The 15,534-nt window shown below is 38.2% G+C and overlaps 1 protein-coding gene across 3 annotated transcripts in view; it reads right to left on the bottom strand.

Annotated features, from left to right (window-relative positions):
* The window catches only part of MDM1 (Mdm1 nuclear protein), a 29,071-nt gene extending 13,815 nt beyond the window's left edge, over window positions 1-15,256 (bottom strand). For 2 of the 3 annotated variants that reach the window (XM_060023853.1, XM_060023852.1), the window contains exons 1-7: window positions 15,126-15,256; window positions 13,962-14,076; window positions 10,015-10,379; window positions 8,769-8,903; window positions 4,788-4,955; window positions 3,417-3,520; window positions 3,236-3,335 (exon numbers count right to left, since the gene is read on the bottom strand). In XM_060023853.1, the coding sequence (XP_059879836.1) occupies window positions 3,236-3,335; window positions 3,417-3,520; window positions 4,788-4,955; window positions 8,769-8,903; window positions 10,015-10,379; window positions 13,962-14,076; window positions 15,126-15,143 (1,005 nt within the window). In that variant the 5' untranslated portion in view covers window positions 15,144-15,256. Of the gene's footprint in view, window positions 1-3,235; window positions 3,336-3,416; window positions 3,521-4,787; window positions 4,956-8,768; window positions 8,904-10,014; window positions 10,380-10,767; window positions 10,845-13,961; window positions 14,077-15,125 lie in introns of those variants that run through there. The other variant, XM_060023854.1, reaches the window with a different exon arrangement.
* Between the last annotated feature and the right edge of the window lie 278 nt (window positions 15,257-15,534).

Here is a 15,534-nt window from a genome sequence, read left to right on the forward strand (position 1 = left end):
CAACCTGTCCTGAGTATGGACTAAGCACTAGGCCTGAGCTAGACGGCTGGTAGCAAAGATAAGCAAGAAAGTTCCTGCACTCAATGTGCTCACAATCTGGTAGAGCAGGCCGATCTCCTCGTATATGATAAATCATTATCATAATATTGGTACGATCTATTCCATAATAAACAAATGAGATATAAACTGAAGGAGTGGTTTCAAAAGGGGGTCCTACCAGTCCTGCACTGTGTGTAAGGTGGAGCAGGAAGGAGCCGCAGAGAAGGCTGCATTCTATCCATACGGGAGGACCTCACTGACTGATGAATGAGAGGATGGACGAACATCCCCTCCATGTACACAGTGACCTAGTTTTATCTGACATCAACTTTTTTTAAAGAAGGGAGGGGAGATACAGAAATTCTGTAAAACTTTATTCAGTTCTATTTGTTACTGACATTCAAAACTCAATGTTTTAAATTGACTTTATCAGCAATCTTTGTTAATAATCTTAGTACTGTTATATTTTACAAATACATGATTTTAAACTTCTGTAGTCCTAAACTCAGATGAAAAAATAGGACGCTGATATTTCCAAAGTAAGGTGTTCTACTAGAAAGAGAAAAAAAAATCAATGGTGTGAACTCAGTATTAAAAACAATCCCTACAGCCAAAAAAAGGAGCTACTAAAAATGGTATGAATAAACCATGCCTAACTCAGTTAAAGCCACACACACACCCCTTTTCAGGTCAAGTAACACCATCAGGTTACATAATATTAAATGCTATAAGTAGAACGTTTTCCTTTCTGGATTTCTTTTCCCAAATTAAGAATTCAACTAAGTTGTTTAAAATTTATATGTGAAAAATTCAAACTCAGAAAACTGGGGAATAAAATACTCCTTTTCCCAAAATCATCCCCTGAAAATGAAGAGTCATCTTATACCTAAAAGTCCTTACAGTGTCTGTCAAATTACAGAATGTCTCAATGTGGCACTTCATCTTGAAACAAAGTCCTATTTCTGGAAGACACATTAGAAAAAAATTATCTCAACCAATGCAGTTGGGAGGATTAGAAGACTACCTAACAATCAGGAAAAAAAGACATTTAACACAGATCCAGTAGTTATTCTGAGGATTGGACTTAACAGTTGCAGTTGCTGATTATTATTAAAAAACAGCCTTCAAGCGAGCATTAGGAATAGAGCCACTGGTTATAGTATAGAGATAACAAATATACAACCACTGGACAAATAAAATCAACTACCCTAATGTTATGTGAATAGGAACTTGGGACACAGGATAAAATATCTAGTGACTAGACTATAAATAGATTTAAAAAGTACAATATCTCAAAGAAGAAAGAGGGAAATGAAGATGATACATGGACTAGAAAACTGTAACATGATTCAAAGTGCGTTAATATCCTAATGATAAAAAAGTCACTTATGTCCAAATGCATTTGACGAGTGTGAATAATATTCCATGAAATGTTAGGAGTAGGAAAATGAGGGAGTACCTTATACGTAGGTACCTCAAAATCAGCCACATACAGTAAGTATCTTCCAGGGAAAAAAATGTAAGATATAAGAAAATATGGCCCATATTAAATGTCTATGACCTGATCGACTAAAACTATTAGCACTATCAGTGATCGCTAACCTCATAACTAAAAATTCTTATTCTTTTCTAACTCCAATTTGTTTTTTTGAATGATTTTGACCATGAAGTTAAGGCAAACTATTCTACTAATTTAAACATTTTCAACCACCTATAGCAATTAATAAAACAAACCTTCAGAAAAGTCACATTACCAAGATATTATAATAGGAAATCTTAAAGACTGATCTTAAATTAACAACAAAAACAAAAATGTTCTCTTCCACAAGGGCAGGATAAGGACTGTCACATTATCACGACTCCAGACATAACAGTCCTCTGAGTCCATTAAATGTTTACATCTGAGGCCTAAATACCAACTCATCTTAGTTCAAAGAAGTCTCAGACTAAGTGATAATCTTTCCAAAACAAGGAGCTTCTCATGAACCCAACCTAGCAAAGTACCGGAACACGACAGGGCAGTGGCTGACACCTACCAACTGGCCACACACGCCCTCTATGGCCACACTCTGCTCCTGCCTTTGCCTGGGGTTTTCCCCCATTCCCCGTCAGACTCCTCAGGCACAGAGATCCTCACGGAGGTCTGGCATGGTCAGAAACTGCTCAAGAATTCAAAACTGACTCAATTCCTTTCTTCTGTCATGGCTGCTTTCAATGTTCTCATTTTTAACTTGATTTCACCAAGGTGAGTATAGGAATTTTGCCCCCAGTAATATTCGGTTGGCCGAAAAGTTCGTTCGGGTTTTCTGTGACATCGTATGGAAAAACCTGAACGAACTTTTTGGCCAACGCAATATCGTCACCAGGACATAGGTCTGGGAGCTGCCAGAGCCAAGAACCAGAAGCTCAAAGTGTCAGAGGCTGATTACACATAATTGTTAGCCATGGTTTAAAGTATGGAGCTAAATAAGATTCATTCCCCATCCAAATTATCCCTCTCTTTATAATGTCTAATCCAAAATGTTCTCATTTAGCTTATTCACACAGAAAGGGGAGCAAACCATCAAGATGTAGTTTAAAAGATGCTAACTACACAATAACCAAAAAAGCTCCACCGTTTATCCTTTGGCTATAAGAAGCTAGTACTAAACTAGCACTCACCAATTCTAGAATTACCCTTTTCTTCCAACCTTTCTTTAGGATCCTCAGAATTTCTCCCATATGTCAGGGTATCCCAACACTAGAACTCAAACCTCTATCAACACAGGCCACTCCTTCCTTGTGCTTGCAGACTGCACTATTAGTACATGCTAACAGGGCACGTCAGTCAGATAAACTAATCTTGAAAAATTAATCAATCTTGAATTGAGAGAGGTCTGAAGGTTATAAAATAATCAAATCTATAATGCTACAATTCTATAAACTGACTTCATTAACATAAATATTTGATTTTAAAAACATTTTTAACTTTAAAGACCTTATAATAATACTAATCTCTAAGCTAGTATTTTTAAAAAAACTAAACACACTGATAAACTATATCCTCATACATACAATTGAAGTTCCTGATACTTTTAGTGCTATTACCGCATCATACATTTTCATACTGTCATCTCTATTACTAGGTGAAACTATTGTGAAATCAAACTGATATAGTGCCAAAGAAAATGTGGGCTTCCTGAGCTTATACACTCACCTGATTTGGTATGTTTTCCTTCACACGTGTCCAAGTCCCAGCTTTATAAAAATATTGGGCTGGGCTCAGAAATTTTGCTCTATATTCAGAATTCACCTTCCTAACAGAAATGAAATGAGAGTAAATATTTCACCATGTTGATCATCTAAATACCATGATATTTTTCTTACAAAATACATACCCAAGCCTTTGATGTCTCCAAGGAGTAAGTTTCTTTTTAGGCTGGTTTAAGTCTTTTGATTCCATCTCTGCTTCTAATTTTAAAGGATCATCTGTTTTATTATACTAAAATGAAAATAATTTTAACTTTTTATGCTCAATTTATGTTATACATTAAAGTGAAAACACAGATGTTGTAAAGTATAGCTGGATACTGAATTACAATTCTGTTTTTAAAAGTAAGCTTTAACTACTAAAGATAACATAGAAATCATAAAAAATCAACAAGCAAGTTTTGAAACTAGTATATCTGGTTAGTTTCTTGAAGTATATAGCTCAGGATATGGTTTCATTTTCTAACAATAAAAATTTTAGATACTTGGCTAGGAAAAAGTTTTAATTAACAAACATCTAAATAAATAAACTTTATGTTAACGACCTATTGAACACTGGTCTTACATTTTCCCTTGATATTCTAAGTTTCCATTTAATTGTTACTCATTGGGACCTTCCACTTAATTATTGTAAGTTAGCACACAGCTTTACTGAATAACTTAATTCTTTTTTTTTCAAGAACATCATAGGTCCAACAAGTATATATATTATTAAACATATACATCATATATAATATATATGTATGACTTACATATATGCATATATAATTTTTATATATGTATATTTATATATATATAAATTATTTCACTTTTAGTCATATAATTTTTATTCTTAGAACCCATAACATTTCAGGTATGACATTCCAGGAGATCAAAAAATAGGACTTACCCCTGATTTACCTATAATTTACAAAAATTTTAACCTGATGCTGTAACTGAAACAGCTGTAATTTCACACAGAGAAGTACGTTTGTATATACCAAGGTAAATCATGTGAATTATACTGGCTATAATTTGGCATATTAAAGCTATGGTTTAAAATACATGTGTGGATGTGTGTTTCTATCTGATTTCCACTATTTAATTTAAAGTATGTGTTTCCATCACCACTGTAACCCCTGGAGCTCACATTACTATAAGGACAATCATTTGATATTAGACATAGCAGATTTACCTGCTGTATTGCTAAGCATATGCTGCACTGTATTACATTTAATTATTTAGATCTGTCTCCCCACTGACCCAAGAACTGCTTAGGGCTTAGTGTAGTTATCATTGTATTCTCAGTACCTACCTGGCGCCTGGTTTCTACCAGGTGCTAGATGAACTTTTGACATTTAGTGAATAAATAAACAAATTAGTGAACTAGCTAAAAACAAAATCTCAAATGGTGATAAGTAAAAGGAAATTTGTAAAGTTCCAAATGGTGGTAAGTAAAAGAAAACGTGGAGAGTTTCAAATCATGAGGATTTTATTTTGTTTAAAGAGCTGACAAATACCTTCTTTTCAGGAGATATTGTTTCAAAATTTCCGTTCTCCTTCAAATGATTTCTTTGTTTTGGTTCTTTCACTGGAGATAAACCCTTAAAATTTCTTTTGTATTCAGTTTCATGGATGAATGAGTTACCTTTGAATTGTGGAACGAATTTGCTTTTATTGTGGAAAACCTTAAAAAAAAATTACTTTAGTTTAGTTTTTTGTTAAATATACAGAACTTCTTCAATTGCTTAAAAAATTTCACATATGAAGTTGAATCATAGGATACAAAAAAGGGAAAATTATATACGACTGTAATTTCATTTCACATGTCTAATTAACATCCATTGCAACAAAAGCAAAAACAAATGGGATTGCATCAAACTAAAAAACTTCTGTACAGAAAACAATCAACAGAGTGAAGAGACAGCATATTGAGTGGGAGAAAATATCTGCATTCATCTCATAAGGGGTCAATATTTAAAATATTTAAGGAACTCAACTCAACAGCAAGAAAACAACCCAATTAAAAAATGGGCAAAGAGGCATAAAAACAGACATATAGATCAATGGAACAGAATAAGGAGTCCAGAAATAAGCTCACATGTATATGGTCAATTAACTTATGACAAAGGAGCCAAGAACATACAATGGCGAAAGGGTCTCTTCAATAAATGGTGTTGAGAAAATTGGACAGCTACACACAAAAGAATGAAAATGGACCACTGTCTTGTGCCATACATAAAAATTAACTCAAAATGGATTAAAGACTTGAATGTAAGCCCTGAAACAATAAAACTTCTGGAAGAAATCATAGGCTAAGATCCTTGACATGGGTCTTGATGATGGTTTTTTGGATTTGACACCAAAAACAAAGGCAACCAAAGCAAAAATAAACAAGTGGGACTACATCAAACCAAGACACAATATTTTCAAATCATATATCTGATAAAGAGTTAATATTCAAAATAATAAAGAACTCATAAAACTCAATTAAAAAAAAGCAATCTGATTAAAAATGGGCAAAGGAACTTTTTTCCAAAGAAGACATACAAATGGCCAACAGGTACACGAACAGGTGCTCAACATCACTAATCATCAAGGAATAAACCAACATCAGTGAGATTTCACCTCACATGTTAGAATGGCTATTATCAAAAATACAAATGGTAACAAGTGTTGGCAAGGATGCAGAGAAAAGGGAACCCCGGTCCACCGTTGGTGGGAATGTAAATTGATATGGCCATATGGAAAGCAGTATAGAGGGTCCTCAAAAAATTTAAAATAGATCCAGCAACCCCACTTCTAGGTATATATCCAAGGGAAATGAAATCAGTATCTCAAAAGATATCTACACTCCCATGTTCATTATAGCATTATTCACAGTAGCCAAGATATGGAATCAGTCTAAGTGTCCATGGACAGATGAATGGATAAAGAAAATGTATTATTATTCAGCCTTAAAAAAAAAATCCTCTCACTTGCAACAACATGCATGAACCTGGAGAACATATGCTAAGTGAAATGAGCCAGGCACAGAAAGACAAATACTGCATTATATGATCCCACTTATATGTGGAATCTAAAGGAACTCATAGAAGCAGCAAATAGAATGGTGGTTGCCAGGGGCCAGGGACCAGGGGGTGGGAGAAATGGGGAGATGCTGGTCAAAGGGTACAAAGTTTCAATTATGCAGGATAAATAATTATGGAGATCTGAAGTACAGCATGTATGTAGTTAACAATACTGTATTATGTACTTAAAATTTGCTAAAAGGATAGATCTTAAGTATTCTCACCACACACACAAAAAATGGTAACTACATGAGGTGATAGATGTGTTAATTAGCTTGATTGTGGTAATCATTTCAGAATGAATACATATGTCAAAACTTCACATCGTACATCATAAATATATAATTTTTTGTCAATTAGAGCTCAGTAAAGCTGGAGAGAAAATCCAAAGGTCAACTTTCTCTACTCATTACTATGTTTTGAATAATAGTTATTGTAATCAAATAATGCTTAAGCCAAAAGAAATAATGAACCATATCTTTTCTCCCCCAAGTTCCCCACCCCCCTATTAGTTTGGTAGTGAGAATAGTAAAATAGGCAGATTTTAATAATAAGAAAATACACATTAGCTTTACAAAGCAACTCTGTTGTCAGCTCTGCAGGGTTTTTTTCCTCCTTGACATGAATTTTTTTTCCTCCTACAACAATAAAAAAGTCTTAACGTTTTGAATATCTGACATATGCATTTGCTCAGGTTTTTTCCTTTGCTTATTTTTAGCTTAAAGCAAGGAAAAAAAGAGGTAATTATCATGTCTCTATTTTTAAATGTTTTCTTTTATCCTTAATATTTCATAATATGGTTTCCATTTCATGGTCTATTACCACTGATTACAGAGAAAGCAAATAGAAAGGATATGGAGTTCAAATAAGGTATATTATTGCTTCACAACGCTGCATAAGACACCTTCATACAGATCACAACCAAACAGTATATCTTTTTAAGTACAGTATAACCTCAAGGACTCTTCTGCCAAAAATTGTTCTGACTCTTTTACATATTAATATGACATCCTTTCAGAAAACAGGTGTCTGATAAAACAGAACGGAACAGCTCCTTTAGAGGTTCCCTATCAACAAGCTTTGAAAGTTTCTGTCACAGAGCTCTTCAATCCACAGACCCGAAAACTGATATGCTTTCAACTAACAAAGAGCATTTGCTTCCAAAAAAAATTCTCTGAAACCCTCACTAATGAAAGCAATAAAGCTAGTAGTGAAGGTATTGCTAGTGATTTATTTTATGTTATACTTCTGATACTATCAAAAGAACGTTTCTACATAATGCTTTCACTGAAGTATGCAGAAGTTGTCAATAGGGCTTTGATTTGAATCACCTCTACCTTAAAGGTAAGATATTCTACAAAAATTGAACAGTCATGATTTTTAGGCTGTAAGTAATTTTGTAGGTACACTTTCTATCCAACAACACTTGTGAGCCAGCAAAAGAAGTACTGATTCTATTCACTAGGTTTATAAAGGGTATGTATTGATTTATGTTATTTTATGTGTTCCTAAAATGTTATATAAATTTCAGTTTTTTAAAAACTGAATAACAAGTAAGCAAGCCTAAAGCTGCTACAATTTGTAGGATAACACTGGTACTATCTTAGTGTAAGATGACATGTTATTGTCTTGCTGAATCTAATTATCCTCTTGGTCCTTATGGGTGTATAAAGTATATAGGTGAGTGAGAAAGAAAAGACTAAGCTGTCATGAGCCTTTGGGGATATTCTAAATGGAAGTATTTCCTACCTAAGCCTAGGAGTATGGTTAAGAACATAAATGAGCTAAGAACTGTATGGAGAATTCTAGTAGTAAAACAACAGAGTATATATTAGTAATGGTAGTCTAATACTAAAATTGTGTGAGGATACAATGAAACCTAATATCACATTTAGTTACCATTATAGCTTTTGAATTTATAAATATAGTTAAACTGACAATTCCTATCACTGCTCATTTGATATAAGGACAAAATTATATATCTTGCATCACTTTCAACCTATTTTGTACTTATTAAAATAAATATCCAATGCAGTTACACCTTTCTTAGAAGACAGAAAACATGCAATATATTAGTCAACAAAATTCAACATTTCAGAATACAATCAATTTAACAACTTTTTAATAAATAAAAAAAATTCACAGCATGCAAAAACTTACCAGTCCTCAAGTTTTCATTACCCTGTCTCATATTTAGTATATGTGATGGATCTGGCAACAATGATCATCAGTAGCCTAGGACAGTATAATATTACTACTATAAATCAGAAGTAATAGGATGATTTTAGCAAAACTCTCATTTTCACGTTTCTAGAACCCACCTTCAGGCCTTCTTAAGTATCTAATTTCTTTCAGTTCTTAGTTCTATGTAAATCTGCAACACTAGATTAGATGATATTCCTCAAAAATGTATTGCATCCATTAAACTACCTGATTGGCTGCAAAAGCTGAAGTAGTTTCTTTAGGGGTCTTCCAAACAAACTGCCTTTGATATTCAGAATTTCTCAAGACATTATGTGAAGGAACAACAGTCAGTCCAGCTTTTTTCTGTAGAAGTCTATCCAACTGTTAGGGAAAAAAAAAAATCCAACTCAAAGTTATTAAAAATTTCTATTCAAACTTTTTCTTTTTTTTAACTGTGGTAAAAAACATAGAACATAAAACTCTACCCTCTTAACAAATTCTTAAGTGTACAGTAAGGTATCATTAACTATATGCACATCGTCATACAGAAACCTTTCTTTAATTGTTAATCTTCCTTTAAATTGTGAAACTCTTTAAAATTCCCTTAATACCATCAAGGAATTATTGTGCATCCCAGCAAAAGATAACATTTCTCTCATTGCTTCTCGGCCTTTTGGCTAAGATCAAGTGTAGATAACATTTCTCAGTCCCTTCCTACCAATTATGCATAAGTGAATATATTACTAAGAAACAACAGCACATTACCTCGTCCACAGCTTGCTTTGGGGACACCCCTTCCCCTGCCCACCAGACTTACATGTCACCTTCCTTGATTCCCATGCCCCCTGGTCTTCCAACACTTCTAAATGCCTCTCCGTGGTTCCAGTCAGCGGTGGACATGAGATGGGGAGGAAGCAGTAGAGTGGAGAAAAATGGGGAAGCAGTGAGGCGTCTGCACGGGTCCCTGCAGCCTCTGCTTATGTGCTCGCAGGGACCTGCCGCAGGCCAGCTGGGACATAAGAGAGCAGAACTGCAAGATCTTTTGAGATCTAGCCAGACCTCTCCTTCCTTTTGCATTTTGTCAATTGAGACTCTGTTTTTTCTGCTAGTACACAATAAGAAATTGAAAAGGGCCTAGGTATAAGTCAGCTCACCATCCCTGCCAGAGGTAATGGCCTACTCCCTTTCTCTGTCTCAACTTGATCTGTCCCTTAGGACTCAGGTGCTGATATATGATAAATAAAATCCAGAGGCAGGCTGTGTACCCAACGAAGGGATATCTTAGTAAAACCAGTACAAAATGGCAACTATTAAGAAGAGAACTAAGTCATAATAACTAAAGTCAACAGCCTCTTATCAACTCTTCTACAGACACTGGACAAGAAAACAAATAATGGAAAAATTTAAGCACAAAATGTAATATTACTGAAATGATGATGAAATTTACAAAGAATTCTATGCTTCTGAAAGGAAATACAGTGAATATACCTACCCCACCATCTATGTTTTCTGAAAGAAGCTTGGTAGAATGTTCCAGCTCCACATTTTCATTAACTGGTACATGATTTGCTACTATAGCCTCCTTATTTTCCACAATTTCTGAAGCCCCTTCAGCTCTGGAGTCTGCAGAGTGAGATCTGGTTCTCTTGGGAACCCTGGAGGCGTCTAGTGCAAGAACCCTTTCTTGGTTAACATCTTCTTTTTGTTCTGGTTCTGGTGTTCTGGGGGCTTCGGGTTCTGGTGATACAACCACAGCGTTCTCTGAGGTAGCTCCATTCCACTCAAGAGATTTTGAAATCTGTGGGTCATGGTGAGGGACTCTTCTTTTGGAAATAAAACTTGGCTCTTTTGTGATTCCTACAAAATATAATATACAAAAATAGCAGATACCAAAGCATCAAGCTACAAAGACAACTTTTAATCACATGTATGAGAGGAGAAATGGAATTTAAAATTCAGTTGAGATACACAATATCCTTCCAGTTACGGGATTAAAAAAAGTACAGTTTTTCCACATAATATCTTTAATTTTGTTTTAAAGAAATATTAAACGTTTGACCATAATTTTTAAATTGAGGTCACAATGTTCGAGTTATCCTAACACAAGTTGCTAGAATCACAACGTGATGGACCTGGCAAGCCAGGTGGAATGTGTTGCCTCCGTTTCTAATTACTTTCCTGTGCTACTTTACAGAACAAAGGGCCCTGGTGCTGTCAAAATTTGGAACTTTTCACAAAGCTTCTCTTATGTACAGCAGACCAAGATGAGAAGGGGTGAGATGTCATTATGCTGGATCTTAGTTCTACATTTGCCTTGAGTTCCTGAGAAGTAAAGAGAATGAACCCTTTTGACAAGACCTAAGATACTATTTCTCTATATTTCTGTCTGGCAAGCAAATGTCCAAAAACTTAACCTTCTACCCAGGTAAGAGGAGCTCTGTGGAATGACAGTCACTGAGATACTGCCCTAGTTTGGAGCCATTCTTTAAAAAGAAAGAAGACAGTGCAGGGTGGGGTAGAGAAGAAAGATTAAGAATGGAAGAGAAGGGAAGGTAGACAGACAACCTGGCATTAGGTAAAACCAGAGTCCTTTAGCCTCTATCATGGATGTTCTGGCCATCAAACCCAGGGTCCCCACCCTTACAAGTCTGCCCTAGACCATGGTCTCCAAACTGGGTGCATATATATCTGGAGGCACAGAAAGACATTCTGTGGGGGGGCAGGAGCAGAAATGGGCAGCTTAAGGGAATCACTTTCCAGATCCTAACTTCCATGTGTGCTACTTCCTGACAGCCTAAGGGCTGCATCTGCCATCTGTAGTTTCCTTTCTCACCACTCCCTTCATAATCACCCTCTTCCCACTTCATACAAGAAAGACACGCCTCTCAACCACCCTATGGAATAAAAAAATTGTCATAGGTGGGGAGGACAAACAAAGGAACAATTCAAGAAAGCACAACTCCTGAGGAAGAGTATTTGACAGAAAGCAACAAAGGCAGAGATTAGAAATAACAAAAGAACAGTGCATTATTCTATCCAGCACAACACCTTTTCCATCTACCTATCTTAGAATTAAAATTCAGGGTGTAAGATAGTCATTATGTGAAATGCATATATGCATATTAATGCATTTATGTGGACCAAAAAATAAAGTCAGACTTTTTTCTCACAGAATAATTCTAATTTACATGATTAGTTTTCTAGTGAGGACTGACTTTACCAATTAAATGATGAACATTTACCATAAACTGAGCTCAATCGCTAGCTCCAAAATTTTAACAAAAGACATGTAAAACATATACACAATATTCAATATGCTAGAAATCATATCCTTTGAAACTATTCATTACACTTTTGATAAAAAAGAACTTAAATATCAACTTTAAAATGTGAACAGAGATAAGAGTTTCTAAATTCTTTTAGCGGGTATGAAAGCACAAAAGCTTGAAGACCACTGCCCCAGACTTCTCTTTAACACAGAGCAGGGCTGCTGGAAGAAGAGCAAAATGAAAAGAGAAGATTCTCAAGTGGTCCACCCTTGTCTCCTAGCACGGTGGAAAATACACTATGAGGAAAAATAAGCACAGAACGCCCAGCCAGCCTTCGGTAACACCGCTGCTGTTCTTTCCTGGCCCCCACCTCCCTTTCTGAGCAACCTGGAGTTCTCACTCTGCCCCTCCCCCTTACCTCCCTGTTAACAGGCCTCCCCCTAGACCATTCCTTCCTCACAAGGTACCATACTCCAAAGTGGCTCTGCTCCCGCAGTCTCATTTCATCACCCCTACCCTCACATGTAGCTGATCCAAGCTAAAATGTTACATGGGGGCAACTATGTGGTTAACCAATGCCCCGTGTCATAACATCCCTCAAGGCCCTCAGTGGGCTAGCTACATTTTGAGAGATTTATGTTGGGATTCTTAATCTAATGGAGCCTCGAATCTGTGGAGTTTCTGGTCATTCGGAGAGTATTATGAGCACCACCCTGCCCAAGATGCAGTGACACCCAGTCTTTGAAGCCAGGCTCTGGGCAAAGGGTCCTGACAATTCAGAGGAATCCTAAAAGAACCACCCACTCTCATCCACTTTTCCCTTTGTTCTCCAAACCTAATCCTGGAAACACTCTCATCTTACTAATTTCCCAGGCTTGCCACCCCACATGCAAGTCTTTCTTCTCCTGGCTTCAAACATCTAAGTTGGAGGAACTTATATACTACACATCTGGCACTCTCACACATGTCACAGGTTGGGCACCAAGCACTCATCTGTATATATGCACCTAGCCCTTAAGAGGAACATCTCATTTCATCCCTCCTAGGAATCCTGTGCAATGGGCTTCCCAACTCCCACTTGGTGAAACAGGCCCAATTTGCCCGAAGTCACACAGCAAATGTGGATTCAAACCCAGGTTTATTCATTCATTCAAAAATGAAGTTTAATAAACTCCAGAGTATGCCAAGGCCCTGTGTCATGTACTAAGCAGGTGGTGAAGACAGACAGACAGAGCCCTGCTCTCAGAGATCTTATGTTCTAGTGAGGGAGAATTAAGCAAGCAGGTTGAATGGAATCAGTCTGTCTCTTTCCCCCTCTACCACACTCTGGGAAGCCTTAGCCGAGGGTTCTAACTTCCCTGAGATACAGGGAGGAAGCATGTGTGATGACAAGAACATGGCCTCTGAACTCACAGGCTTTGAACAACACAGACTTGATTTCAAATCATGGTTCTGTCACTTATGAGTGTGAACCTTGGGCAAACTGCTTTATCTATCTAAGCTTCCATTCCTCAAGACCTTGGGAGTACCCCTCCCCACACTTGTCCACACTCAGCTTTCATGTCTCAGCTCCAATATCACTTCAAATAAGCCTTTCCTGACCACTGATTCTAAAGTGTATTCCCTCCAACCCACCCCTCCTTCCAGTTATCTATCACACCAGCCTACAATTTTATATAACAACCTGAAATCCCCTGGTTTTTTTATTGAGTTACTTGTTTACTGTTTTCCCCACAGTTAAGGGTCTTTGTCTGGTTCAAAGTTATATCCCTAGAAGAGGGGAATAGTCATGGCCTACAGTAAACCCTCAATAAATATTTGTTAAACAAACGAGTAAATCAACCAGGCCAACTGAACAATGCTTCACAAAATTTTTTTTTTTTTTTTTTTTTTTGTGGTACACGGGCCTCTCACTGTTGTGGCCTCTCCCGTTGCGGAGCACAGGCTCCGGACGCGCAGGCTCAGCGGCCATGGCCCACGGGCCCAGCCGCTCCGCGGCACGTGGGATCCTCCCGGACCGGGGCACGAACCCGTGTCCCCTGCATCGGCAGGCGGACCCCAACCACTGCGCCACCAGGGAAGCCCACTTCACAAATTTTTAATAAATCATTTTGCAAACTTGACCCCGAGGTTTATTCAACTTATAATGACTACTAGCTGTTCAACTTACCTAATTGATCTGATCTAAGTCCAGCCCATGGGTACCTTCTCCCCAATGAGGAATTACAGGACTCTGACAAATATGACTTTTTCCACAGAAAGTTTCTCTGGTATTCACTCAACCCCTGTAATGCAAAGTACAATTTGAGTAAAACGTAATTAATGAAAGTTGTTTTAAGGTAGACATCAGTAAAAATCATTTCTGAACCTCTAAAAAGAGTTGAAAGACTTAAGACTGATAATTAAACACAGAAGAGGTCCTTAATAATAGCTCCCAACATTGACCCAGCCCTGTGCTACCAGTTCATAGTGTTATATCCTTAATCCTCACAACCACTTGAGACAGATGTTACAAGGATTCTGAGGCTCAGAGTGGCTACCCTTTTGCTGGTTGTCTGATTCCAAAGCCTGAGGTCTTGTCTGATAATGGGTGGCAATCTAAATCCTCATCACTATAATTATCCTAACTAACGAAGTTCTCACCGAGTACACAATATAATATAGTATGCCTAATCCCTTTAGAAGTTTTGTAAAATCAACCAAGAAAAGCCAAATTCCCTCCCATTCTGGATGCAAACCCTCAAGATAAAAGAAGACAGTCAGGGCTTGTGGAACACTGTGGTCAACTGTTATGTTGAAGGGTGCTTGACCATGACAGCTACCAGCTACCTGGAACTATTAACAAACCTTAAACAAATGCACAATTGTGAAGAATGTGTATTTCTTATACCCTGTCTTTATCTTGTCAGGGTCCCATTTCTCAAGCCTTTAAAAGACATAACACACTTTAAAGTTTTAAAGGGAAGGGGTGTCAAAAGCTAAGCTGTGATGTGGTCCACAGGTGTCCCAATCTGAAGCCACCGTAGTTCCCATTATAAAGTGCCCTCCATCTACACGCCTCTGAGCTCTCCCCGCCCCCACCCACCCAAATAAATCCACCTCAAACCATCTAACTATTCCACTCGGCAACTCGGAAGTGAGTGTGAGCGGAGAGGGGGCTAGGTAAGAGGACAAGAGCAGCATCCTCTAGGATGGTTACAGGCAGGATCGGGAGCTGACAGGCTCAGCAGGGCCGAGGGGCGCGGCCCAGGAAGCCAGTGAGGCTCCGGCGCCCTGCACCCGCCCTGTCCAGCTCCCCCCATCAAGCTTCGGCCCCCGGGGACCCCGGCCTCACCTTGAAGCGCACCGGCATGTCGCCCGGCGCTGGAGCCCCAGTCACTCCGACAGTTAATGAGACAAAAAGCCCGGAGGGGGCGGGGCGACAACAGGAGGTTCCCTAGCAAAAGCCTCGGCCCAGCGTCCCCGACTACGCGCCGGCGCACTCCGCGCTTGTCGCCTTGAGCCGTGTCGCTCTGCCTTTCCCCGCCCATTCTGAAGACTGAAAACCAGTAGAGACTCGGAGAGCCCCGCACCGTCATTAAGAGTCGACCAATCAGTGCTGGAAAGGAGAACGCCCGCCTCCCCAGCCAAATCCCGGGGATTGATAGAGATGGCGGGCGGAAGGCCGGCCAATGAGGCTCTCGGGCCCGGAGTGGGCGGGGCCCCGCGGGAGCTTCGTCCTGAGGAGAGCTCGACGGCGTCTG

The sequence above is a fragment of the Delphinus delphis genome, chromosome 11 (assembly GCF_949987515.2).
Source record: "Delphinus delphis chromosome 11, mDelDel1.2, whole genome shotgun sequence".
NCBI lineage: Eukaryota > Metazoa > Chordata > Mammalia > Artiodactyla > Delphinidae > Delphinus > Delphinus delphis.